Here is a 27,819-nt window from a genome sequence, read left to right on the forward strand (position 1 = left end):
GGTTAAGCTATCTAAATTTTTTTAATGTAATCAAAACAAGCATTTTTCCTAGACATTTTTAGACTTATAGTCATTTATTCTGCATAAAAATAACTAGAATGTTTTACAAAGCACTTGAAAGAATCTTTAGTCATTTTTTGTTTAAGACGAGTTAAAAAAAAATTGCTGTTGGCTCAAAACCTTGTTTGAGAACTCTACATATACAGCATTATTTTCCTTCATCTTTTCAAACAAGGCACAGCAGAAACAGTGATATGATCTTAATCTGGGTGGAAAATGCTATAGGCATCTCCAAATGTAGTCCTGTGACTACAGAAAATGCCTTAAAAAATCCAACCTGATAAATTCTAAAAACAAAAGCAAACCACTGAGTTCTGAAAAGGTTAAAGGGCTTGTTGTATACATATTAATTTCTAACATACAGTTTTTGTTAGAACATATTAATGACAGGAATATTTAGATTCTGGAGACTATCAAATGGACCACTAGAAAGGGAGGCATTCTCTAGCAAACAGGTTTTACAGCCTGTGCTACTGCCCATAAACTGCTCCACTGCAGCTGGCAACCCACTAGAGAAGAGTAGACCACTGTTTGTAATGCAGAGTTAGTCTGAGGCAGCACTAAATGGGAGTCCTGCAAGAAACTCCGTTTGATACTTTGGGCCACATTTGGGAAAGGTACCTGTGGAATCAAACCAGCAGTTAAAATGCAACTACGTTTCAATCCAGACTAAAAGAGGGCTTCTAGTCCTAATCCTTAGCCCTTGACTAGGAAGATGAAGAATTTCTCTCCTTTCTTACCATCTTTGCATCAATAAGCAGATCCCTCCCAGGACAGATTGATATCTTTCTAGGAGAACTCTGATTTTACACGTGTCAGACACCGATGAAGAGACAGACAGCAGAAGAATCTGCTAGAAAGGAACAGAGAAATGAGAAGTGTATGAGAATTGAGAAGAGGTACATGAGATACACACAGAAGAGAAAATTGTGAGATATACATGGAGCAAAGTGTAAAGAAGGTAAAAAGCATAGAAAAGGAACTAGTGGCCACTTGAAAACGTAAGAGGAAGGGTTATTAAGGAAATAATTTAACTGAAGCAAGATCACAAAAGTTTTGGTTTAGGAAAAATTCAGTCCAGTTTGAAAGTGGGGAGAAACTAAGGCTGGTTAGCAATAAAAGATTATTTCTGTGACTCTACTTTTGCTGGGGACTTCTGAGCTTTATTGCTTAGCCTGCAAAACAGGGCAGTACTGTGCAGCTCTGTCTTCTGGATCTGTTGTTAGTTTTTGAGACCCTACCAGTTTGTGGGCCACAATGGTCTTTGGAGATATAGACTTTGAAATAAACTTACATGCTGAATATATGTTGAGGGCTGCACTTTTGAAGTGACTTTCATCCAAGCCGACAGGAGACATTAAAGATAATCTCAATGGACTATTCACATTCTGCTTCACATACAGGGCATACTAGTTTTCAGAGAGAGACTAAAGCAAAATGTACTTTACTGCCAATGTTGCAAAGATCCACCTTGGAGCAGAGAGACTTGTGCAGTTACTCCCAAGAAACACAGGAAGGTAAAAGAGATTTCTCTATTTGTGTCTTTCATAGCCAGCCTTAGTTCACTTGGTAAAGCATCTTTAGTTCTGTACGTTTAATGATATATAAAAGTAAAGGAAACAGGAATAATTGTATGCCCAATATGTACAATAAATTCTACTACATTTTGTTATCAATCACATTTTACTTCCACATCAGTTCAATTGGGAAACGTTACAGAAAATTTATAGATCCATTTTTCCTGCTTTGATTTAGAATGAATTTGAATGTATTTTTAATCAATCTGGAAAATGAGGATGGCGAGACTAAAAAGTCTTACCAAAGGATAGAGGTAAAATGATATAACCCATAGATTGGGATTTTAAAATTAATGTGGTTCATCAGTAGACTATTTCTTATTAGAGTGAATTTTATGTAAAGAAATCCAGCAATCAAAACTAAGACAAGGCTGTATCATTCTAGCTGGTAAGCCCAGATATAGTAGTCTCTGTGTATCCCTCAATCCTTAACAGAGATGCAAGTAAATCATGGCAGCTTATGGGAAAGCAGGAATCCAGCAGGATGCCATTTTTCTGTGAAAATATTTTGTCTTTTCACATGCGCATACTGACAGCTGTCTTTGAGTTAGAAAGCCTCAAATGATTTAACCTTGAAGTGGAGTGAATGTTCTGTGCTCCGCTTGACCACCTCAGACTTCAGTGCTGAGCTCAGCAGAGCTCGATCAGCTGACCCAGCAAGTTACCCAGTATTTAGCTGGACTCAGGTACTTGGCACTCAGGCTGGACTCAGTAATTCCCCAGCAAAGCATTACAAGACATTTCAAGCCACACAACCCCAGACTGGACTACAAAACCTATTTGTATTGTGATAATTTATTTGAGCTAGCATGCACTTGAACTGCTTAAAAATGAAAGGTTTTAAATATGTGTGTGGGACTCTGGCAGTCTTATGTTTATCACAGACTGTGAATCTGTCCAGCAAAGCACTAGAACTGAGAGAGCCTTAGCCAAACTCCAGCATCTACCAGCTACAGAAGTGTCAAAGTAGTGACAGGATGTGCTTAGAACTGACTGCTTAGTCTAAACCAAAACAAGTTGTGTTTGGCACAAGTCTAAAACCATCATCATCTGAAATACAGAGAAAATGAAAAAAGATGACACCTGGTTTTCTAAAAGCAAGAAATGTATGAAATAGTAGAAAACAATCAAAGTTGCCAGATCATAAAACACTGGAACAAAGTATTTTAAAATCATGTAATCTCACTTTAAACAAACCTGCATAAGTAGGTTTACATATTCTCCTCAGATGGAAGATCTCCCTGTCCAAAAAAACCTAGGACATTTTAATGATCTTGCTGTCATTTTGCTTTTAATGGAAACCTGTCTTAAAGGCTTCCTGATAGACAGAATGTCTGTATCTCAATAGAGGATGGAATACCATCTCCATGCACCACTAGATTCCTAACCTATTGCATATAGCTCAGAAAATACAAAAAGGTGTTCCTCTGAGTTTAACCAATTACTTTGACCAAATCTAAGAAATTAGCCAAAGTTCAATAATAATGTCTACAATCTATGGACATAAATATAAATTCTCTGATTTCTTTACACTAAAAACCTATGGCTCCTATTTATTCAAAGATATTCAATCCTTTCTTCAAGCAGAATCATATGCTATTTTTTTTTTAAACAGCTTAATGGAAAAACGAGAACAGATATTGTCTACAGACTGTTTACAGACTATTTTAACTGTTAACACATCTCATTCAACTCTGTGCCTAAAGTAGATGACTCAGCAAAGTTACCATGTATGTCCTTGGCTAGACTAATAAATCCCTGTGAATAAAACTACTGATTGTATCGTACTGATTATTATTTGATAGTGTCTGGCCAATTTTTAACAAAAAAAATATTTTTTTTGCGGTCTCTGAGAAACTGGAGTTTATGTAAAGATGTGAACTATTATGGTGGTCAAAATGACATATGTTAACTGAAGTAGCATTATGAGAGATGTGAGTCTAGATTTTGTTACCAGTAATAGAGTATACAGATACACTCAAAATCTTCTTGGGTTTGGTTGGGTTTTTTTTTTTTTAGTTTAAAAAAAGACTGTGAGTTTCAAAACTTCCAATCATATTTTTAGGGTGATGGTATAACACATGAAATACATTAAATGTCAGAATGAATAACAGCATCAAAAGAATCACAGACTTCTCAAAGAGTTTCATGTCAAAATTCTCACTGATGACAACTGCAGATTTTTGGCTGACCTTTCTGGCATTAAACAACTGCAGAAAAACACCTACAAGGACGTAATTCTCAATGTGATTGCATTTCCAAAAGCTTTAAAGTACGAAAAGAAAAGACAAGGCATAAAAGTCTGACTAGGTGCTGTCATCAATATAGTATTTCACAAAAGCTTTCTGAAAATGTTACTTTTAATAGCATCAGATGTAAAGAGCAGTGTAATATGACTTATAAATTACTGGAAGGGCTGTTGACACAGGTTAATAATAAACTACATCATATGCAGTAGGAAGAGAGTCACAGAGGAATGCTTGCTAACTCCAGTTTTAGTCACCATTAAAGCTAATGATCTGTAGGCAGTGCATGCATCATGGCAAACTAGACCTATCAAAGTACAGGACCTACTGAGGTAAGTTATCTTCAATCTGCTTTATTACACAGGCATAGCCATGTTAAATTAAACTGATGGTTTTGTTAGCACTAGGCTGTATTGAGTCCAGTTTTAAGACAGCTCCTTCATTTCAGCTCTCCCATTTCAGAAAGGGGTTCTTAATTCAGTGCTTGCAGAAAGATGCTACTGCTCTCCTGAAAACCCTCTGAAAATGATTCATATGAAGCAGAAATTAAATGAGCTCCTAAATACAACACAAAAGCATGGACTTTCAGACTGTGTGGGGAAGAGGGCTGTGATATCCACTGGTTATATCACAGGTTTAGATGACACGGGGATTAGGATATGAGAACACACCAAAGCACAAGTCCCACTTACACAAGATGAGGGTGTGGATGGCAATGCTACCTTTAAACACAGCAGTTGAGGGTCAGCAAAATTTGTAGCTAAACACAGAGATTATTCCATCACAGCAAGGATTTCTATTCCTCTGACTGCTCTGAAGTTTGAAATATTGCCAGGGACCTCAGCAGTCCCTGGAATGAAAGGGATGAGAATCTGGGCAGAGTTCAGAGAACACAAACATGGCAAGATCTTTATTAGGAAATATAAAAATAACTCAGTATGTTGCACAGTGCATTCAAATCACTTGCAGAGGTGTGATAACCTTACAAATACTGGAGCTGTCAAGTGAAAGAGGGAAGGCATTTTAAGTGTGGTACAAAGAGGCACAGACAGAGTAAAAGAATGAAAATACATTCAGAGGACCATCTACTGCAACTGGGCAGCAAATACACAAATATAAACCATTAGACTGGGGCTACAAGACCAGGACTGCTATTGTGCCCAAGCAGCACAACACCCATACACTTTGATAAAAACTTACTTTATGTTACTTCATGTTTGCCTTGTGCTGATTTAGAAATACAGGGCTTTGCCTGCTCTGAGTACTGCTGGGGCAAGTTCAATGGTTACTCTCTGCAGCTCACCACAGACAGCTCACCACTGCCTTCCTGTAAGATGTGACTGATCATCACTGCAATGGCTGGAACAACTGCTGCTTCTTAGGTCAGGTCAGTTAGAAACAAAAAATAATTCCCCTACTAGAAGTGCTGCAGCTCTTCTAGATCATTTTGACTGAATTATGCTAGGAAGAAAACTTAAGAGCAACTAAACTGAGCAGCTGAGAGAGTGGAAGGGGGTCCTGGGGGCAACCAGACCTGCAGTGCTCAGCTGTAACTAGAACAGGATGTGTAACCACACTTCTGTCCTCTGCTTTCTGTCACAGAGGATGTTTCTGCTGGAGGCAAGCAATTCTTTCTTCTAGCCTGTGCAAGCCCTTTTGGCTGAGAAGGCATCACAGTTTCCAGTAATTGTGGTGGCCTGTCCACTGCTCACCAAGTTAGGACCACAAACTATCCAACACCTCAATTACTACCAGCAAATAAGGAATGCTCCTTATTGTTACCGGTCTGCACAGGATTAAAAAAGAACCGTACAAACAAAACCAAACAATCCGCCTCAAATAAGAAACTCTACCATGTTTATGATACCCTGCCTCATCTATTATTTTACCTTAACTGAGTATGACATGAGGAAAACAAAAACAACCTCCCTGACCCCTCCACATTCTCCAAGACTTATTTTTCTGGAGGTTTACTTGGCACGTAGCTCAAAAATGAGGTGTTGAACACAACTGCAAAAGGAAGATGTCTATCATGGACAAGCATCTCTGAACTGTTAGTAAAAACCCAACCCTGACCAGAGTGACTTCCACTACAGCAAGTGGCTTTGAGAGCTGTGACCTTTCAGTCACAGCTGAAAGGTCACAGCTTTGTCCCTAATGCACTGCAACACACTCAGAATGCTCTGTTAGGAGGATAAATGAGTTTAATGAGTAGTTCCATTCTGGGAGACTGCCCCTGCCAGTATATTCTGGGCTGTGTGGCTCATTTCTTAAACTAAAATATTCCCTAGAGAGAAAAAAGGACAATTCTTGGCTGCAGGGTGGATACAGAAAGGTGGTTTTCCTAAATAATAAATTAGGTCAGTCTTTAAATAAGTCATCTCCTTCTGCCTGGATAAATACTTACTCCTTCCAAACTAATATTAGGTTTATGTGTCTCCCAAAAACTTTTTTTTTTTCTGGTTTTCATTAGGAGTTCTGGAGCCAGCCACAACAGAAATTAACTAGATAGCTTCAGGGGATTAAAAAAAAGGAATACCAAAATAACAAAAAAACCCACTTGGGCTTCTAGTTTTCAATAAAACCAGCCACTGTTCATTCAGCACACAGATAAGTTATTTCCCAACAAAAATGACAACAGGATCAAATTAAATCCAAAATTCTCCAAAAGGAACTTAAACACTGGAAGGCAGGAGTTTGCATTTTCAAAACCAGCTGATAATTTACTACAAATTGAATATTAGAGAGACCTTATCCATCCAAACCCCAGGGCTCCAAAAGCCGTTGTGTCAAAGACAGGTAGAAAAGCAATATTTTGAGGATACAAGGCCCTGCTGTATATACACAGGGCTCAGTGGGTAGGGGAAGAAAGGAGGTCAGCAAAAAATTAGTATTAGAGAGTCCAGAGGGGAGGCATGAAATTATTAGAGAAGAAAAACAGTGATTACCTTAGAACGGAAAATTCAAGAGAAGGCTATTTCACAGTACACTGTGAATCTTAAAGATGCCTGATGGCAGACAAATTGTCATTTTCACAAGTGGGATGCTTTTCTGGTTTACAGTAATTTTTGTTTCAAATTGCTCTTCCCTAATGATTTTAGTTCCTCATGATTGGGGTTGGACGGGACCCTAAAGACCATCTCATTCCAAACCCTCTGCCATGGGCAGGGATGCCATTCATTAAATCAGATTGCTCAGGGTTCTATCCATCCTGGCCTTGAATGAACCTGGCCTTCATCCAGAATGAAGAACAACTTCAAGTTTTTTTGTGATCCTTTTGTGTTCATTAGAAAGCTTCTGATTTCATTTTGACTTTCTAAAATGATCTAAAAGTAAACCAAAGACACATTTCTTTTCCACTATGTTTGCTTTTCCTGGGCAGCAAAACAAAGGCAAGCGAGTTGCTCGATTACTCCCATCAGAGCAAGTTTGAGAGGAAGCGAATGGGTGTTTAACCACAAGGGGGTAAATCCTTGGATAAGACCAAGTAGAGAAGTGTCCATGAAAAAACTAAGGCTGGAAAGAATGGGATTTCTGAGGACTGGGGGACGGTACAGGAGGGCACCCTTCTCATAGCAGTGGGTGCACAGGCACTTCAAGGCAGAGTGTGGTGCACTCATGAAGGAGGTGGCTTGACAGGTAGCATGGACACGGTGCCATGAGCCACATGACATGACATGTCATCTCAGCCACACAGTAACAGTTTCTGAAAATGAAGAGCCTGACATTACAGGGAAACCTAGACAGCCCTGGGCTTCTACTGGCAGGAGAGTTTCTGTCCTTACCAAGCTCAGTAAGGCATTTGACACCCATGTCTTTCCAGTACCTTATTTTCCGATATGCTGAGCACCAGCAATTTTAAAATGCTCAGCTAAAAGAGCACACAGGAACTTATCATCAGGCATTGCTGCAATTCACAGCTCCCCCCTTTATAGAACACAGACTAACAAAAACCTGAGGAATGTAAATTTGATCACTTACCCTTGAATTTTAGGAACAAAAAAACAAGAGAATTTACTAATCTCTATATATTCTTCCTTAAAACTGGGACTCATAAGAGCAAATAGGCCTGGTATCAGAAAGCCTTACATGCAAGAAAGGCCAAGCAAGAGCAACCTTGCAAGACAGGTTAAGTTCTCAGTGGCTTTTATGAAAACAGTTTTGAATGTAGGTTTTCTTGTTCTGGAACAAGTACAACGCTGTGCTTGTTTATCCCTTCTGCTGTAGAGTGTGTGCATAGCTGAAGCAGAACAATCAGCTTGAGGAAACATTCCTCAAAAAAAAAAAAAAAAAAAAGGTCTGATTTTTTTATTATTCAAAAGAGGGGAGAAAAACAAACATGTAATTTCAGTATACGCCCAAGAGCTTTTTTTCCAAAAACATTTGTATTTGTTATTAGATCAGTAAGTATGCTTTGCTGGCCACATCAAAGTTCTTTAATTATCTGTGATCAATCAGGAGTAAAGAGAATTTTTTTTTCCATCAACTAAAAAGAGTAAGCAGGAAAAAAAATATCATAGACATCAAACTAATCAAATTATACATGTTATTGGTTTCTAGCAGCTCCTTAGAAGTGATTTTGGAGAACAAAGTGGTCTGCTTTAAAATTACTTACAATTAGAAATATTTGCCATTTATTTTCCTTTCAGGAAATTCCAGTGCTTTATCCCAAACTCACTGATGTCACTGAGGTTTTTCACAGTGAGTTCTGTGTGCTTTGAAGCAGATCTCTGCTGCATTCAAACTTCTGTCAAGCAAAAGTCTCTGAACTAACCCCTATGCTAGGATGGGTGGGAATGTACTCAGAATATCTTGCACAATGTCTGACACTGCAAATTTTCCCCTACATTAATAGATGACTGGCTATTAGGCAAAATATAGTAGTGAAAAACAGAACATATGCAAAGTAATGTGTAATCTACGGTCTTAAAACATGACAAATAGAATAATTTACTTAAACTGTTTGCATTTCTCCTGATGCTTACGATTTTATAATGCAAAAAGAGGAAACTAATCTTGCATCTATTAGGAATACTGAGACTTGTGCTATTCAGTCCAAGCAGAACAAACCTCTAGATTCTTTTGGTATTATTCATAATTTGGGTTGTCAAGAATCGATTAACAGTTAAGTGAAGAACTTTGCTTAGTAATCCCAACATATAATATGCAGCTGTGTAGGAGGAAAATCTAACTACACCTTAACCTTTTGCATAATGGGGATAATGCCAAGTTTCTATACCATGGGTCAATTAAATTAATTAATTAAGGACAAGAATTGACCTGATCCAAACTTGTTAAGAGCTACTGGTTGCAGAGATTTCTAAGGGAAGTGATGAGGCAAGGAAAAAACAAGGTACGCTGATTAAGACCTAAATCTAAACGAAGTTCAGACAGAAAACAATGTGCAAGTTTTTCATTGTGCCATCAGAATGACTTCAAAAAGATTTGCATTCAGTTGTAATCTTTAAGACAAAATTTTCTGCATTAAACAGCAAATGATGAAGAAATTTTTTAAAAGTTGAATCCCATGTCTTGAAGACAACATAATTATCAGACAACAATTATCTTGATATCACTAACTGTAATCTGTTTTCCACTGTGCACTGCCTTTGTATTTTTTTGACTGATAAAAACATAGGGTTTTGTACCTGGTGTGCCCATCGATGCTAGCAACATGCTATGCTCCAGCATGGAGGTCTTGAAACTACATGTAAATGACTTTATTTCTAGTGACAGATCAGAAATAGGAAACTGCTAATTTGTAAGGGAATGTCTTTAAAATTCAGGTTCCTTACACCATTTTCCCTCTTAATTAGGAAAACAGTAGTGAAATTAGGCATTTGTTGATTGTGATTCTCAGAATTACTGGGATGCCTCTGCAATCTGAAAGGTTAAGGCAGCTTTCTTTCAAAACACCTGCTGTGTTATTACTGGAAATAGTGCTTTTCTACAGCAATTCGCACTCTAATCACTTCCCATCCGAGGAATGTCTGACTACAAATATTACTCCTCAAAAATTGTAATGAGATTGAAGCACAGTGTGATAATGAAACTTCTACAGATAGTTGGAAAACTTCCATTTTCTGTTTATTTGTTTGGCAATTTTTTTTTCCCCAAGAGAAAGCAATTAAGTACTCTCTGGAGTAAAGAGGCTTAACCCATCACCCTTACCTGTTGAGTAAAGATCTCTCTATTTGAGGCATGCCACACAGCCATGCTTAAAGAAAATGTGCAAGTCAGCTTAGGTTGTATTTATAGAATAAACTTACAGCTTCTCACCCTGAAGAAACACCAAAAATCTCTTTTGTTCAACACTGCCCTATTTGGAAATAAACAATGGCATGACAGCCATAGGTGTGATAACAGAAATGATTGTTTTTTTGTTTTTTTTTTTTTCCCAGTAGAACACGCTAAATTAGATTCTATCCACTTGTTATATTTGCAATGTTCCAAAATTGTACAAAAGGGTGCTGGGGCAGCAACTTAGCTGAGATGAATCAAAATAGCTGAACTGGATAGGATCAAATAAGGCGACTGTCTCGTAGTCTTTGCAGTGTTCAGCCCCCAAACTGGAAGCAGCTGCAGTCCCAAATGCAAGACAGCAGGAAATTTACTCTCTTACTTGGCATAAGTGACAGCAGAGGTTTTTGTGATTTCTCTTGTTTTTTATGCACAAGCATTTTTCTCGTGAAGTACAGACCCAGCACTTCAAGCCTACTGATAACAAGCTTGTTTTTATCTTCACGGAACCTGTGTGTAATGCCTCCCGCATCTCCTGGGATTTGTGTAGATGCAGGTGGAAAATTACTGCTGGGTGCATTTCAGGAGATGTCCAAGAGCACACAGGCCTGCTCAGAGCTGGGAAAAGGAACAGACTAACACTGCTGAGTCCCAGTACTTCTTTTGAGTACTTCTATACCTGCACTGCTATAGTCCAAAGCTCTTCTATAGGCATATTAGGACTCAGATATGCTCACAGCTTTTGAAAGCCTGTGTTTCTTCAGTGAGAATGGTGGCAGAGGTACACAGGAAGAAAGGCTCCATCCACTAGAAACACGAGGCTGACATTGGCACCATGCTGATGCAGGCTGGGTCTGGACTTGCTGCTCGGTTCGCTAGCGTCAATCACACTTCATAGGAAAAGTAAGGTCTCTCCAGTGAAAAATGAAGTATGACAACTGCTAGAAAAACAGCAGGTACACTAACAAAATACAGGAGTTTTGACAAAATTTGGCCTATAATGGAGGACAGGATTAAGTACTAAAAAGCATCTTAGTGATACTTGCAGCTACTTGAGAAGACCTGTACATCCCAGCTTGTATAAAGCAATAGAACAGCACTAATTAGGCCTAAAAATTGCTAATATTTTGGTTAAAACTGTTAACAAAGTTTGATATTTACAACAAACAGGGCATGGGTCTGTTAGTATGATTCAATATTTTAATCATAAGTATAAAGATAAAATACTGTCCTGTTAAGACCACCTTTATGCACATCCACATCTGCCCCCCTGATGACATAAGGTTTTCAATCCACCTTATTCGAGCTGTCCAGATGTGAAGGAGCTCATCTGTCCTATGTGCTTAGATGTCTCCATAGCAGATGGCAAGAGAGGGGAGGACACCTTTGGTGGGTGATTCTTAGCAGAAGATGGATAGGACCAACAGATCTCTGGAGATGCCCATCTTTTTGCTCAGGATGGTGTGAAGGACTACAAGTTTAGTGGGACTGGATGCCTAATATCCAAATAGCTTAAGACTTGCAAGAGAAATCTCATGTTGATCTAGGTGACTTCAGAGAACACCAAACAACTTCAATGGTATAAACACAGGTTGGCTGGCGGATACAGAGGCTAATTTATGCCTTAATCTCACCCTTTCTGAGAATCCCAGCTTTCCCTCTGAGCAGATATTTACGTTCAAGTAATTTATTTTGCTGCATATAATTAGAGGCTGGTTTAGACTGGAAAGGAACTTCAAAGACAATCCAGTCCAACCTCTCAGCTGTGGGGAGGGATGCCTTCAACTGAACCAGGTTGCTTAAAGCCCCATCCAACCTGGCCTTGAACACTTCCAGAGATTGGGCGCCCACAGCTTCTCTGGGCAACCTGTTCCACTGACTCACAACCCTTAAAGAATCTCTTCTTAATGTCCAATCTAATCTTGGAGTTTAAAACTGTTGCATAGTCCAACCCAGGGGAAGGTAAGTGAACGCTGAATTTGGCTTAGTGTTTCTGTCACTTATCAGGACTTTCTTCAAACAAGTTTTTCAAAACCACTCCTCCTTATTTTCAGTCTGATGGCATAAGTGGTCCTCATGCCTGGGTGTTTGCAGAACTCCTCATTACCTAGAGTTAAAACCTGTGAGACTATTGCATGAGAAAAGTTTCTCAACTCCTGAAATATTTTCAGAATAAACATTCTAGAGACAGTTTCAGTATTACCCTTTTTGCTTTGAAGTCTTTTTTTATTTGACCTTTGGAACAAATATTTCACAGGATTATTTGTAGCTAAGGAACATGATGGAGAACTTGAAATATTCTCTCTTTCTGCCTGTAATTTGTTACTGTACATACGTTTTTATTCTGAATTGCACCTCTACTTCCAAAGCGTTCCATCTCTACCAGCTGGCAACTGTTATTGTGCAGTAACATTTCTTCAGTAAAGAGGCATTTCTGAAGTGGTTATTTCTGCGCATGGCACCTCCAAATGTTTTGCTTTGTCTTAACTAAATGCCTACCTTTTTTTCTGGGGTGCCTGACAATGCTCTTTTAACTTTTTTTTTTTTTTTTTTTTTTTTTTTTTTTTTTTTTTTTTTTTTTTTGGGGGGGGCATAAATTTTTTTTTTTTTTTTTTTTTTTTTTTTTTTTTTTTTTTTTTTTTTTTTTTTTATTATTTCAGAGTTTCCCTGAGGACTGTGGGAGAAGTACAATAATGATAATCCATTTACCATGGCAGTGTTGGGAGTCACCTGGCCCTTACAGATGGTAGACACAGATTTCTTTATAACTGAAACTGTAATTTTCCCATAACCTATTTGCTACTCCATTTGAAAAGGTTGTGAAATCAGATCACAACCCAAAAATCCAAGAAAAAAAAAATCAGACATTTTCACATAAGATAGCAGATCTGAATATTGCTGAAATGAGAAAATCAAAACTCTGAACTCTCATTCAGCTTTAAGGGGAATCAAATCACAACAAAGACCTCTTTTAAAAGTCCTGGCTCAAACTGCAAAAACTCTATGAAATAAATCACAGTTTTCCCATTTTGAGGACTATGACTTTGACACACAGGGATGGTCATGCCCTTTGAAGACCCGAGTGGAGACTTGGTGACTCCCTGTAAGTGTCTTTAAGATTCAACACTGTCCTCTTTCCAAAAATTACTGCCAAATCCTTTCAGCAATTCAGCAAGACACTAGACCAAACAAGAAAAGGAAAAAAAGGGGTAGGAGGGAACACATTTCTTGCACAAATGGGTTACTTAAAAGTGTTCTGGGTGAACAGGAAGGAAACAGTAAGCACATCTTCATTCACTGATGCCCTTAAAGCTCTGACTTGGGGGGAGGATATAGCTTGCCTTGGGACTGCTGATTTTTCATACAGGTGATGTTCCCACCTGGCTGCAAGGAGAGTTCATGTGCTTGTGAGGTAAAATTAATTTGTCATGATATAGAAAAGTGTCTGTCAAAAAAGAAATCAAGGGTTGGATGGAAATCAAAACCCCAGAGCCCTAGTTTACTCCCAGGGCTCATTTCAAGACCCAGATATAAAGCACTAAGAATTAATTTTACTGATATTAGAGGCTGGAACCACATTTGTCTTTTCCTTAGCTTTTAGTTTATCTTAACATTGGTCTTAAGGGGCCTTGTAATAATCAAATTTTGCATTATTTTTCTTCAACTTCCATAGCTGATGTCTACAGTACTAACTAAAAAGCCACTGGTTTTTCAATCTTGCAGATACAATGTCTTGTTCTTCCCACAGCAGCTGGGAAGAAGCATTCTGTTTGTGAAAACATGCAAGCAGAAGATAAACTCAAGAATTCTGATGCAAAAAATAACTTGTTTTGGCAAGTTAAAGTATTTTGTGTGTGTGTATCTGCAAGGTGTTGGTAGCAAAGCTAATTTCTAGTCCATCCAAAATATTGGAGAAGAACAACCAAAACAAAATACAAAACCCCCCAAATACCAGTGCTTGCCAAGTGGTGGAAAAACAAAACAAAAGAAAACAAACCTACCAGTAGCAAAAAAAATATTTACTTCCCAGCATCTAAAGTTGTTATGGGTATTAGAGAGCATTTAGGAAAATGCCTTTTAAAAAAACACTGAAGTGTTATTTTAATAGCTTGAAACAGGAGACAGAGTCAGTGCTACTGATGCATGAAGTTTGGCTCTGTTCTTCCTTCTCCAAGCAGGTTGAATTAAGGACTGCCCGTGCCACCCTTGCAGACTGATCTCTTTGTTAACCATCAGCTCTCTCTGTGCCAAAAGAGTTCAAAACACAACTTCAGAAGTAAAGTGCCTCTCTTGGAAATGTAAAATCAGGACCAAATGCTTGAGCTGGCCAAAGAATAATCCCAGGATATGACAAAAATACTGGATTTCCAATTACTTGGCTGTTGTGTGTTGCCTATTTTCAATACCATGAAAACACTGGTTATTCCAGCCATCAGTTTCTGGACACTGAAGGCCTGTGGAAAAAGACCTACCTCTGCTATTTTATCATAGCTCCCCAAAAGTGGCTGTTTGCTGTTTATTACTCAGAGATTTCTTGATACAGCACAGCTATGAAAAAAAGACAGCTGTCCCAGCATACAAACTGCTAACTTGCTATGTGTGAAGCCACACTTTCTCTTAACAAGACAGCAAAACTGTCACCCTGACCATTTTCTCTTGTACCTACCCTGTTGTAATGCACCTGACTGATGTTTAAAAAACACCCTCTCCTTCCTTACAGAGAAAAAACTATCACTACACTTATATTCATTTAAAGACTTATTAAACTCCCAATCATATTTTCAATACTTTCTCAGTCCAAGGGCTGTTGATTTCATGGTGCTATATACAGCTCTAAACATTGTAACCTCAATATTTCTACTTGATTGGTGTTTGTAAACCAGACTCAGAGAGTCTTCTGAGGTGCAAAATAATCCTGAAACTCCAGCTGGAGACTTTTGAACAGCACGCTCTTCTCTCCAAGCAGTGTGACTGTGCCAAGGCGTTCCGTGCCTCACGCTGGCTGTCAGTATTTACTGAGCAGCTCAGAGATGCTCATCAGAGGCATTCTGTGCAGGGCTGTGCCCACACCAACACGGCAGCCTGCTGCAGTGCCCATCCAGACCTGCAGGGTGGAATGAATGTGCCTCTGAGTTCCCCACACAAATCACCAGGGACTGCCCCTACAACAGAGACAGATTCACACAGACGTCAAGTATGAAAGCCAGTGATGTTTAAGGCCATGGGAGGTGGCCCTGTAAATCATAAGGAAGGTCTGACTTGCAAAAAGTGTCTTGTTTCTGAAAGCCAGGTGAAAACTCATGGCTCAAATAGAGTTCTCCTGAAGACTTCTTGCAGGGTAAACATTACTCTGGAACATGAGCTGCCTACGCTGCTGTGACACGAACAGGCGACTTTTTTGAAGCTTCATAAAACTCCTAAGAATGTTGTGCTGCATTCCTAAGAATTTAACAGCAGCTTTTCCACTTAAGTTCTCAGTAAAAACGAATTAAGATGGCAGAAATATGATATAAGGATAACAACTTGCAGTTGCACTTGCTTACATCTGCTTCACTTGAATACCTTAAATTTACAGCCAGCTTGTTTAATTTGCTTTTCAACCCTTAATCATCAGTCTCCTGGTAATTTGGTATGTGCTGATGTAGCAAATCACACTTATTATCTGTGCATGTCTTAAAAAGAAAAGGAGTGTTTGACAGGATATTATTTCATAAAATTTACTTTCTGATCCAAAGTTATTAAGGAAACAGCGCTGCATTAACTGCCAGATACATGGTTTACTATCCATTTGGTCACAGTTAAACTGAAATAACCCTCCCCCAAATTAAGCAGAGTCATGTAATGTGTATATGCATTTACTGAACATTTTTTTCTTACTGGGTTTTATCAGTCTAAGGACAGTAAATTAGAGGAGGGTTCAGGGTTGTCCCCACCAGCTGTGCCCCGTCCACACAGAGAAAATGTTAGTCATGTGAACTTGGCTGTGTTTGAGCTGACAAACCCTGCTAAGAGACAGGACAGCAGTAATGACCCAAATTGCTTCCAGAGCAGCAAGCACCTCTGCATGGGGCTCTCAGGGTGAGATACACCAGCTGGGACAGCCGTGATTCGTGCTCAATGTGTGCTGCTTAAACACACCTTTCATAGCTGACAGTTTTAAGAACTGGCACTCATGTAACCAACTGTGTAAGAAGTCACACTTAAAAGAACTTAACAAACCTCTTCTTCTGGGTTTTGCCTCTTATTTGAGTTATACCTGGGCAAAGAGGTGCAAAGATTAAGCTTTCTAATTACCTGGTGTATATTGCATACCACTTTTACAGGTCCCATTGACCATTTACAGGTGTAAAGTAATTACAGCACAGTAATAAAAGTAACAGAAGACACTGCCTGGGAACCTCTCCTTCACAGACTGTGTTTTCATATTGTCTATGCTCTCAGTGGAATGAACTGCTGTGGAATCTAACTGGAGCTCATGAGTTACAAGTACAGGTCAGAAAGGAGTTAGACATCAATGAAGACACATCCCAGAGATGTCTTGGGCATATGGGATGTATGCTCAGTAACAGAAAAAATAAAAACTGTGCTCCCAAGTGCTCACAATCAGGTTTGCATCTAATTTGAATACTGCTCAGCTACCAGGGATGATGGATCACAGGTCTTGACCACTTCTGTGTCTACATTTGGTTGTCTTTCTATACTTCCTACCAGTGGTAAAGAGCATGCCTTGTAGTTTTCTTGCTTGAAACTTTTTGCTAGGGTGCAGCATCATCAACTCAAGCATGCTTTCTGAAAATGCAAATAATGGTTAAAAAACCAAAACAAAACAAAAAAAAGCACCCAAACTTGAAAACCTTTCTAGAAGTTGCCAGATAGGATAGCTGAAGGGAATGTTATTATGACTAAGAGGCTGAATTCCATGCACAAAACAGCTATTTCTAGTGATAAAGCATAAAGGTTAAACAACTGAGGACAAGACTGCCAGATGTAAAATGGAAAGTTTCCAATTTAGGAGTAGTAGAGGAAGAACATGAATTAATATGGAAGGACCAAATTAGCATTATAAAAATCCTCTGAGCCAAACCAAATGCCATTGAAAATAAACTCAGGAACTCTCCCCCTTTTCTGCTCCCTGCATTCCAAGGAGGATTGAATTTAGAACAACCATAGGGAATTTTAGAGAAATCTTACACTTAAATGCAGAGCAAATGCTTTAAAAGTTAAAGACTGTATGTGCTTCAAAAACACTATTAATCATTCTAGATTCTTCTTCAGTACTGCTGTTTAAAAGGAAATAAGTATTTTGGACATAAGTTTTCTCATTAGTTTTATCTTTAGTCGAATTGGTAAAGATCAGGCTGATTCTTCAACAGTTTTGAAACTGGGGTATTAAATGATAATTTCTACTTTTTATTAACTGGAAGAAAAAACAAACACACACACACACACACACACACACACACACACAAAACCAACAAAATAAAAACCACATTAACAACCAAACACTTTGCAAATAAAAAAAAATCCACTGGTTGTTGGGTTTCCAACCTAGACTGCAGTTCAGTGCTAGCTTCATTAGCTCTACATGCAGAGATACACTGTCAGTCTGGGCATCCTACACTGCAATATTCTTTACAGATGGCTCTTACTGGTCTCACACACATTTTTGTGGAATGAGCTGGCAGGTATCAGTCCACTGTGGTATTCCTCAAGCAGAAGATACATAATGGATTGTTCAGTCCATTATCTGATATTTATGAGACACCTGACAATGAAGCCCCACTTTCATTCTTGTAGCATCTTGTACCATGATTATGTCAAATACACAACTGTACTTGGCATTTTAGAAGTTAAAGAACAAGTAAGATCCCCAAAATATCAAAATTCCCTTGTCAGATAAGAGAGAACCTAAGTAGCATTTAAGAGGACTTCTTGCAAGTAAGGTACACTCGTTGGCTCACTACTGTTTACAGGGGAAGCAACTACTGGCATTTGCAGAAGAGTCAAGATGCAAATCAGTGGCTCTCTTGAGAAACAGGTACGCCAGTCCATGCTTCTCTGATAAAACTGGAACCTAGGACTGTGAAGGAAGAAAGATCTACATGCTCTCAAACATGCAGACAAAACCAATGTATGTCTTTATTCTGGTAAATGGTGTAAGATCAAGCTTTAGCTTCACAGCTCTGCAGTTATACAGCAGAGCGAAGTATAGCAAGGGGAAGCTGACAATGAGAATATGGGAATCCTAAAAAGGGAGGAAAAAAAAATACAAGAACCATCCTAACCTCCAAATATAAGTGTAGGCCAATGCAAAAATAATGCACTACAACTGTGGAATCATAATTGATTTCTTTTAATCTACATTTGCCCAAAACAGGTTACATCTTTCTAACATAGTTAATGAACTTTCTGCATCTCTAAGGATTTGGCTGCTAATCTGCCTGCTAAAATTTAAAAATTTGTTTACTAGAATATTTTCTGAGGCATCTTATTCCATGTCTAGATATTGAGAACATACTCACAGATGTATTAAGGTGACTGCTGTTCTGACCTTCCGGTGTTGGCATCAATATTTTGGGAGATTTCACAACAAGCTTCCCAGTGACTTGCTAGCGAACACACAAAATCAGCTAACATGGCCAAAACAGGCATATTCAGGTTGCTGCTGGAAGATGGGAAGGTGAACAGACAGGATCTGAGGATATAGGTATATGGCTGTGAGACCCAGAAAAAGCCCAGGAAGCATAAGGTAATACACAAAGATAAAAGACATCTGCTTACGAAAGCTGTCACTTCATAATGGACTTTCTCTTACTATTGAAAAAGTCAAAAGTAAAGCCTCCATGGAAATACAGAAATACAAAATATTCCGCAATAGTGTTCACATACTCAGTGTTGATGTGGCAGCACAAACATGTAAGAACTGAAGTCAGTTATCACTCAAGGAGTTAAACTCTTCCTTGAAGTAGGTCAGTACTTCCAGACAACCGGAATGTAAAAAAAAAAAAAAAAAAAAAAAGTGACCTCCATGCCTGTTAAAATAAATCTTCAGCAGAGTGTGGGTTTATAAAATGACTGGGCATGATGCAAATGTTGGCCACTGAACTGAAGACAGAACTGAAGAGTGGCCTGCTTGTCACTCTTGAGAAATTGTGGTCAGACAAGAATAAAATTGTAACAAAATAGCACTGGAGATGGAAGATGTTTCCCCCTGAAAACGCACGCCTTGCCAGATCAGGTCTGTCCTTTAAACCAGTGTGGCCTGAAGAATGTGGGCTAACCATGGCACAGATGTTCACCTGCAACTGTGCCAAAACAGAGTTAAAATATTGCTCCTGTTGGAGCAAAGAACTAGATGGTAGTTTGACAGCTCCAAAGGGTTAGATCATCCCCAGCAGCCCACAGGACAGAACACCCTATCAGCTGGGTGGCTAGCCTGTTATGGACAGGCTAGCCACCTGTATATCTGTGTCCTTGAAAGACTAAAAAAGAGAAAGATGTTCCTCTCAGCTCACATCTGACAGGCACTGTAAGCTCTTACTTTGAAGCCCCCTCACTCCCACTTCCTGTACAGACAACAAAGATTAAATCAATATGCTCAGAAACATGCACGTCATCTCCAACTAAATCTGAGGTTTGCTTTATCTAATTTTTCTGAATCAAGGATACATTTGGAAATGTACATTTTTTCAGCTGATCTCAATGTTAGGGCTATTCAGGCTCCTCCTTTGCATTTCTTCTCCCCTGCACACCACCACTAGCACCTTAGGAGAAGCTATAAGCTAGCATCTTTCACAAGTATGCATTGTGGCTGAATTTTGGCAGTGAGTCAACTTTTGTGCTTGATGTGCAACAGAGGAAGCTGCTGCCCATAACTACCAAATTTACCTATAGAGGCAACTGTCCTGGTTTTTAGCAGGCTCCTCACTTTATGCCATTCACTGAAATGCACTCTCCCTGGTCCACTGCATGGAGAATGTCTTGTTTCCGCATTCTGGTGAGACAAAGTGAGCCAGTGCCTCAAGTTCCTGCTGTGGATGTCTTCTGGGTACAAACATGACTGGCTGCTAGCATAGCCACATTAGTGACAACTCCCAAAGTAAGAACACTAAGTCTGAAGGTAAGCCATGGAAACTGGTTCACCTCCACAATTATGTGAAGTGAAAGGAATTGTTCTGCTTTTCACTTACTTAATTGCTTTCAATATATGCAATTGTTAAAACCAAGCCTGTACAGCATAAATCCTGCAAACTGGATGTAATTCTGAAGCTATGCTTTTGGCTTCCCAGTTGTATTGACCTTACTGTGTCCATACACAAAAGCACCACATTCCTAAAAGGCCTGGTGCTGCAGGGAAACAGGAGAAGTACCCCTGAGGCTGCTCTTGCATAGATAACTACCCCACAAATTGGAAGCGTGCTGGATCACATAGCAGGAAGATGCGGCACTTGGACTTCTCCTGGTGCTGTGTCAAGGTAAGCAACCTGCCCATCCATGAGGGTTGTGTAAGCCTGGAGCAGGTACCTGTAAAAGTCCTGCCCAGTGACGGGGACCTTTCTTTCTCTAATTAGTACTTCTGATCTGCTTGTGAGAGGAATGTCCTGGCTAAATTATGCCATGCTAGCTAGTAAGCAGTTCCATAAATATTGATTTTTGCATGGCTGTCAAGGGTTTCAATTCTGGTTTTCAGTTCTGCTGATGACGTGATACATGGAAGGTGGAATCACAATACCAGGCAGAGTTTAACAGTACACACAATTCTTTTCTCTTGTGTATTTTCTTTGGAAAAGCACTCTGACAGAGTCAAATAGAGCTGTTATTCTTCTGGCCACCTCTAACAATAATCATGGTCTCAAGTTAATAAAGACACACAACAGCAAGAAGATCTGCACACAAGGTGGCCACCTATTATTCTGGGCTGTGGTCTGCTTAGCAGAAGAGATTATGGTGTCTCTCTGGAGGGGCAGTGTGTAACAACAAAAATTTATTTGGGGACATCACCAGGTCTTTCAGTGGAGATTAACAGCATCTTCTTTGGCAGTCAGCCAGAGGCATGTGAAACAGCCTACAACGGCTCTCATGACATCCAATACAAATGAAAGAGCTTAGCAACAAGAGTCAAGCATTTTTCTTTTCTAAAAAAGAAGCTCAGGCACTTAGAAAATTTACCCTACACTGAACAGCAAATAAACTGCATACATACAGTTGGACAGAGAGATGGGCTCTCCTGTGCATTCCAGCTGGCTACATCTCAGAAGATTAGCACAGACATCCCTTGCTACTTGGACAAACTCTACTGCAGAATAAAACTGCTCCCTATCAGTCTAACAGAGGAGCCTCTACTACATCACTCACTGAGTTCATTCACTGCCATCCTGGCTCAAACTGAAGTGAAGCACAAAGATACAGTAAGATGAACAGAGATGCATCTTTCTGAAACTCAAGGAAGGAACACTGACTTCAACAGATTCAGGTCGCTACTTCCTGCTTTCAGCTCTTTGTGCACTGAATTCACTCACAAAGGAAACTGAGTAATCCCAGGTAGTTTCCTTTTGAATCACATCTAGTGACATTTGCGTTTTGGAAGGGAGACAAGCTTGTTTCTTCTACTGAGAAATGTCTTATCTGCCAGCACGTTTTGGGACAAGAAGCTGGTCTTGACTATGGTAGTAGTGGCAGATACAACCTAATTTGACTGGTGTTGCCAACAAAATAAGGCACCTAAGAGGTGAAGTGGTTGCAAGCAAGTCATCACCTGGCTATTTTTGAGGCCATGAGTGGGATCTACTGTGCCTTCATGAGGATTTGGTAATACTACTGTATCTTTTTCCACCAAGGCTGGAATTGCTTTCACAGGTGGGTTGGCAAAGGGAAGAAGGGACTGTATTTTTGAAATTATAGGAAATATTCCCCACATCAAACTCTCTTCTCTCAGCCCCTTCAGTTTTGCAGAAAGAAATTAACATTTAATGTAAAACAGCCTGCTTTGATAGCTGTCTGAATGCCCCATTAAACATTTTTCACACCTCAGGGGTGACAAGTATCCGGTCATAAATTGCAATTTTTCATGGCTTTTCTAAGTCACAGGTTGACACAAGAAGCAGTTATCACTCTCTGATCAGTGTGTAGTACTCTTTAGCAGTACTCTTCGATGGACACAGCAAGAGTTAAAGAATAGATTTAAAAAGCAAAGCCCTTTGGTTTTGAACATATGGCTCCTAGGAAAATGTTAGCAGAGATTATTTCACCAGCACAGCCCTGAGACAGCCATAAAATGTAATTCCATGATGGACAAGTGCCATTATTTGTCGTGATTGTAGTTATCACTATTCATTTTCTATTTACATGTCAGGTAAACGTATACCATATTTTGTAACAGCATACTGAAATCAAAGCTTCTGCCCCAGTGACAAATTTAGTTCTATCAAATATTTAACAGCCGACATTTACATGTGCCATCCACAACTCCAGTGAGAGCCGGTGAGCACTGGAGGACAGAAACTGCAAAGAAAAACATCACACTTCCATCCTCCCAAGTCCAAGATAGTAACACAGATTTCACTGTTAGGATTGCAAATTTGTAATCTCCAGTCTTCAACCTCAATGGATGGGTGATAGAAATGAGGAAGAGGAACAAAAAGTGGAGACTAAGGTAATCACAGGTTTGCAAAAACAATTTTCTGCAGGCTAGGCTCTAAGAAATCTCCATTTAAATCAAAACTAAGAGTTTTGGCTGTCATCCAGCATTCCTAGCTTAAGCACCTGTACAGAATTGAAATTCTAGGTGGCCTGTGAAGCCATCCTCCTAAAGTAAGTGCCTCATTTCCTCTGTATCACCAAATGAGAGAGGTGCCCTAAAGGCCTCTGGAGAGAGGCCCTATTAGCTCCTCTTGGCTAAGAAATCTTCCTCAAAACCCTGCCTGCTCTTATAGACAGACCTGCAAAGTCCATCACAGAGCAAGACAAGTCTGCAATTCTCCTGTGTGTTTCACTCCTCTACATAAGCTGCCAATTCAAACTCAATAGCTTCTTTCAATTTATTCAAAGAATCAGGTCTTTTCCCTTTCCATCCAACTCTAGAAAGCAATAATCTCAGTATTTTCCACTCTCCACAACATCCAGGATTCCTAAACGAAAACTGTCTTGTTTCTGTCAAAACAAGCTGCATTGCTCTTCAACTTCTTACTTTAGGTTGCATCATCCTTCACTGTTTTGTTGTCTCATAAGTGTTGCCAACTCTGAGCCACAGAGTCATTGATTCTGCAGTGGCTGTATGAGAACGGGTCATCTGAGTCCACTGGGCAGGCAGGAGGAAGAAGGCCAGCTGTCAAGCAGTCAGCAGAGCAGAGAACAGTATTTTCCCCCAGAACACTTCTTGACATGATCTGCCTGTGCAGGCTGTGCCAGAGCAGCAGACAGTGGACACTGCTGGAGTTGTGTAGAACCTCCTCCTGATGAGCTGCCCTAGGCTCTGCTTATCCCTGCATTCTCTCTGTCCTGTACCTTTTGCATCACTAAATGCTGCCTGAATCTAACAGAGGACAGGTACTTCAGCAGCCAGAAACCATGTATGGATTATACATAAAAAGGATACATGGCAAAACACACAGTATCCAACCTGAATCTTTACTTGGTGACTAAACAACATGGAACATGAGACAGAGAACTTTTCTCTACTACTGAAGCAAAAGTCCCTGTTTCCATTTGCTGACTTATAATTCAATGTTATTTTGCTGCAGTGTGGTTGAACGCTGTAGTCTGCATTTGAGGTGGCTGTAGCAGCTGTATGGAAGGCTGGCAGGAAAGGGAGCCCACCACAGCACAGAGTCCTGGAACGCAGATACATCCCATCTTGCAGAAGGCCTCTTTCCAAGCTATGAACAACTGACCAGCAAGAGTTACTGCTCCCTGACAGTCCTAGGGGAACACAGGACTACAGCAGAGTTCATTAACTTACAGCAGCATTTCTATCGAGGACAGCATTTGCATCAAAGTCTGCCCCTACCACAGGAAGCGGCAAGTAGGGGGAGGGAGAGACAGTCTGGTTTGCTTGAAAGGTAGTGAAACTGATAAGGGATCAGCATTAAATCCATCTGAGGAGAAAGCTGTCATTTATTACTTCCTTATGTGACACGCTTCAACATTTTTCCAGAAACAAAGAGACTAAGGAAACAAAGTAAAAGTCAGGATCAATCCCTCGTGTTTCTCCTGGCATGACACCTCTCTAAGAAAACAGCTTTTCTAAACTCACGCCCAGCAACTTCAATGACCTTGATACAAATCTCTCAATCTTGGTACCCCTTCACAGGAGTTAGCAAGAATCTGAGCTCTTATCTGCAGAAGTAGCAAGTTTCTAGTTTCATCCCGCTCACTGGAGCTGGAGGGTGTTTAAAAAGGTAACTTGGTAAAGTTTATAAAAAGCTACAAAAGAACAAAAAGTGGGCAGATTAAAAATGTGCTAGCAAATTACTTTAACCACATGTTTTGACTGTATTTTTTAATTGTGAGAGGGAAGCCTTCCCTAGGAACTGCTGGAAGGTGAAAATAGGTGAGCTGCTGCTGGAGACCACGCTTCTGCTGCAGGCCGTGAGCACACACCATTCAGCTCTGCAGCCAGCCAGAAAGCTGTGTCTGAATAGGTGACAGAGCTCTCACACTTCCATGTTTGCTGCCCCACAGGGATTTGGCTCACATGGGCCTTTGATGCCAATGCAAAGGAAAACCACTCCCAAATTAATCTGTGTAAGTGTCACTCAGCAGCAATCTGAACTCTGCAGTAAAAGGAACAATTCTGACTTACTCTGTAAAATCACAAGCATGACAAAGGGTAGTGCACTTAGCTGGGACTCACAAAAGACCTCAAGTGATATTAACATCAAAGGTACACCTTTTCTCATAGTCACATCTACTTTTTGGCAGCAGGGAGGGATTGGAAAATTGCTGGGGGAAAAACATTCCAGAATTAATATCCTAGTACTGGTATTTGTTATATTTTGAACATCTTCTGCACTGGGCACTTAGTGCTTTTCAATCAAGGAGACACAAGAGCTTATTTCTATTTTGTTTAACCATCCTTATTATCACTCTTTTATTTTCTGCATGAATAGTCCCGTAGAAGACCTTCTGCAATCAATATTCCTCAACAGCAGAAGTGTTCAGAGTTCTACAGACAAGCAAGGCACTAGGCACAGGCACAGGTTAGCAGTAACTATGTGTGTGACTTGACTGTGTTGTTTTTGGTTTAGTTTACAGAAATAGGGCCATTTTACTTATGTTTTCATGCATGCATATCTACTGATGGAGGAATATCTCTGGGTGAGATTTCTTACATGATACCCGTTTGTGAAATAAGTTGAGCCTGCTGATGTTGAAAATGCAGCCTTTTCCGAGTTCTTTTTCAGTGTATTTTTTTTCTCATGCCTCTCTTGCAATAGGCGAGTTGCTCTCTGTCTCATGCTTACGTCAGCCCAGAAGACCCTCCCAGACAGACTGTGGAATCCGAGTGTAAGTTTCTTGGCACGTGTTTCATTTCTTTTAGACTTAGAAGCATCAGAAATGAAACTAAATCTGCTTTCTCAGAAAATATATTCTTCTCTCATTCCCCAGGAAACCTTAGCCTGAGACTACTAGGAGATGACTGGCACTTGGAGGAAAGCAAAACAAAAAATTTTGTAAAGCTGGCTTCTAAGCACATAAATGTTGATGCAAAATCATTTTAATCTGATTTACAAACAGTAAGGCAGTGCTCTAAATGTATTGCCCAGATCATTAGAAAAACTAATTCTGAGAGACATAAATGACCTAATGCTCCATCACAAGCACTGGGAAATAGCAGTCATAGGGAATGATGACACTTGAAAAGATATATAAGAAACATTTGCTTAAAAGTAAGTGTTCAATGGAAAGACTGGCTCATTCTTTAGAAAGGCAAAGTTTGGGTTCACTAATTTCATGTCATGAAATCTCACACCTAACTGAAATTCAGAAGCCTCTAACCTCTACCTTTCCTTCACTCATTGAAGATTTAATAGCAGACTGCATGAGTTCTCATGTTATTATAATGAAATTAATGCCTGAAATTATACACGAGTGTAATTTACTGCACACTGGGAAGTGTTTGCATAAAGTGATTTACTGCCAGACCCCACTGGTCCGAGCGGATTCACTTTCACCTGTAGGTACAGGACTGTTTGAACTCCCGCAGTTCTGAGCTAAGAGTTGGGAGACACCAGCTCCACGAGAACTGGAAGTTTCTTTGCACTTAAAGTGGAAACGAAAGCCCTCCACAATGGACCTGCTCGGTGCCCTGCATCCTCTGAGAGCTGGTGGCAGGCGGGACCCCAGCGCTGTCTGCCCCAGGGCGCTGCCGTCCCGTGCCCTCACCCGCCCTGCCTCACCTGCTGTACACCAGGCACTCCATGTGGTTGATCTCCTTGTCGGAGCGGTAGCGGCTGTAATCCTCCCAGAGGTCCTTGATGGCGGTGACCGCCAGGATGAAGAGCACGGGGGCCAAGGCCAGCTCCGGCTGGAAGGCATTGACGGCTGGCACGAAGTTGAGGAGGGCGATGAACACAAAGTAGACGTTGGCCAGGCGGTGGAACTGCTCGAAGAGGTTCTTGGGCAGGAAGGACAATGCCGTGTACTTGGTGGTCTTGAGCCGGTTGCAGGCCAGGACCGTCCCCTTGGACTTCTCCGGCTCGGCCTCAGGTAACAGCAGGCTGGAGCGCACCAGCCGTGTCTTACTCTCCTTCTTCTTCCTCCGCCTCCTCTTCCTCTGCCTCTCCTTTCCCTCCGGCAGCACCTGGGGCGCTCCCTCTCCTCCTGCCGTGCCCTGGGACATCGCTGCCGCCCCGGTGTCCTCGCCCGGGCAGGGCGGGCAGCTCCCACGGGCAGGCACGGCCCTAAGTTATCATCCTCCGCCGCCCGCCACGGCTCTCCTTTCCTCTTCCCCTCCGGGGGCGGGCGGGGGGAGGAGGGCTCTCTCGAACCCGCTCCTAGCCGCTCTGCCGGGACCTCTCTCGCTTTCTCCTCCTCCTCCAGGCCGGGGAGGGGACGTGGGCAGGCGGGGGAGCCGAGCCCTCCTCCCGCGGGCCTCTCCCCGTCCCAGGCGCGGGGGATGCGGGGCCGCCGTCCCGCGGCCGGGCGCGGGCAGGGCCGGGCAGCGGGAAACGGGAGCGGCCCTTCCGCGCACAGCCTGCCCCGAGCGCCGTCCGCCCCGCCGGACACACCCGGCAGGACACTTCGGCGGCGGCTTTTGACTTTGAGTTACGTGTGGGACGGGGAAAGAGGTTCGAGCGGGGAAAGAGAAAATTCCCACTGAAGCGTCGGCGCTGCGCACTGGCCTTTAGCCACGGTGCCCCAGCAGCAGCTGGTGGGAGTTTTTACCAGCTGACTCACGGCGAAACACTCCACTTTCTGCCTGAATCCGTGTGCCACGTTGATACCCATCCCCGTGCTTAGCCTGGAAGCTAGAGCACAACATCTCCCGGCTCTTCACGTCGGTCTGGTACGCCGGCTCTGTTGTGGCGGCCTTGGTGCCTGGGACAGCCCCCCCAGGTGGGAACCAGAAAAATGAGGTTTCCGATGGAAAGCATTAGGCACTGCCACCTCCGCACACGCCCTGGCAGTGGTGTGTTCTAGCGCACGTTCCCCTCTGTGGATTTTCCTCTTCCCTTGTGGTAGGGTAGGTCTTACCA

General features: G+C 41.0%; 1 protein-coding gene across 1 annotated transcript in view; it reads right to left on the reverse strand.

Annotated features, from left to right (window-relative positions):
* Positions 1-27,556, reverse strand: part of ATP10A (ATPase phospholipid transporting 10A (putative)) — a 110,124-nt gene extending 82,568 nt beyond the window's left edge. The window contains exon 1 of the mRNA XM_041468592.1: positions 26,521-27,556. Coding sequence (XP_041324526.1) covers positions 26,521-26,963 — 443 coding nt within the window. The 5' untranslated portion in view covers positions 26,964-27,556. The remainder of the gene's footprint in view (positions 1-26,520) is intronic.
* Between the last annotated feature and the right edge of the window lie 263 nt (positions 27,557-27,819).

This window comes from Pyrgilauda ruficollis, unplaced genomic scaffold (genome assembly GCF_017590135.1).
Source record: "Pyrgilauda ruficollis isolate IOZ18807 unplaced genomic scaffold, ASM1759013v1 scaffold22, whole genome shotgun sequence".
NCBI lineage: Eukaryota > Metazoa > Chordata > Aves > Passeriformes > Passeridae > Pyrgilauda > Pyrgilauda ruficollis.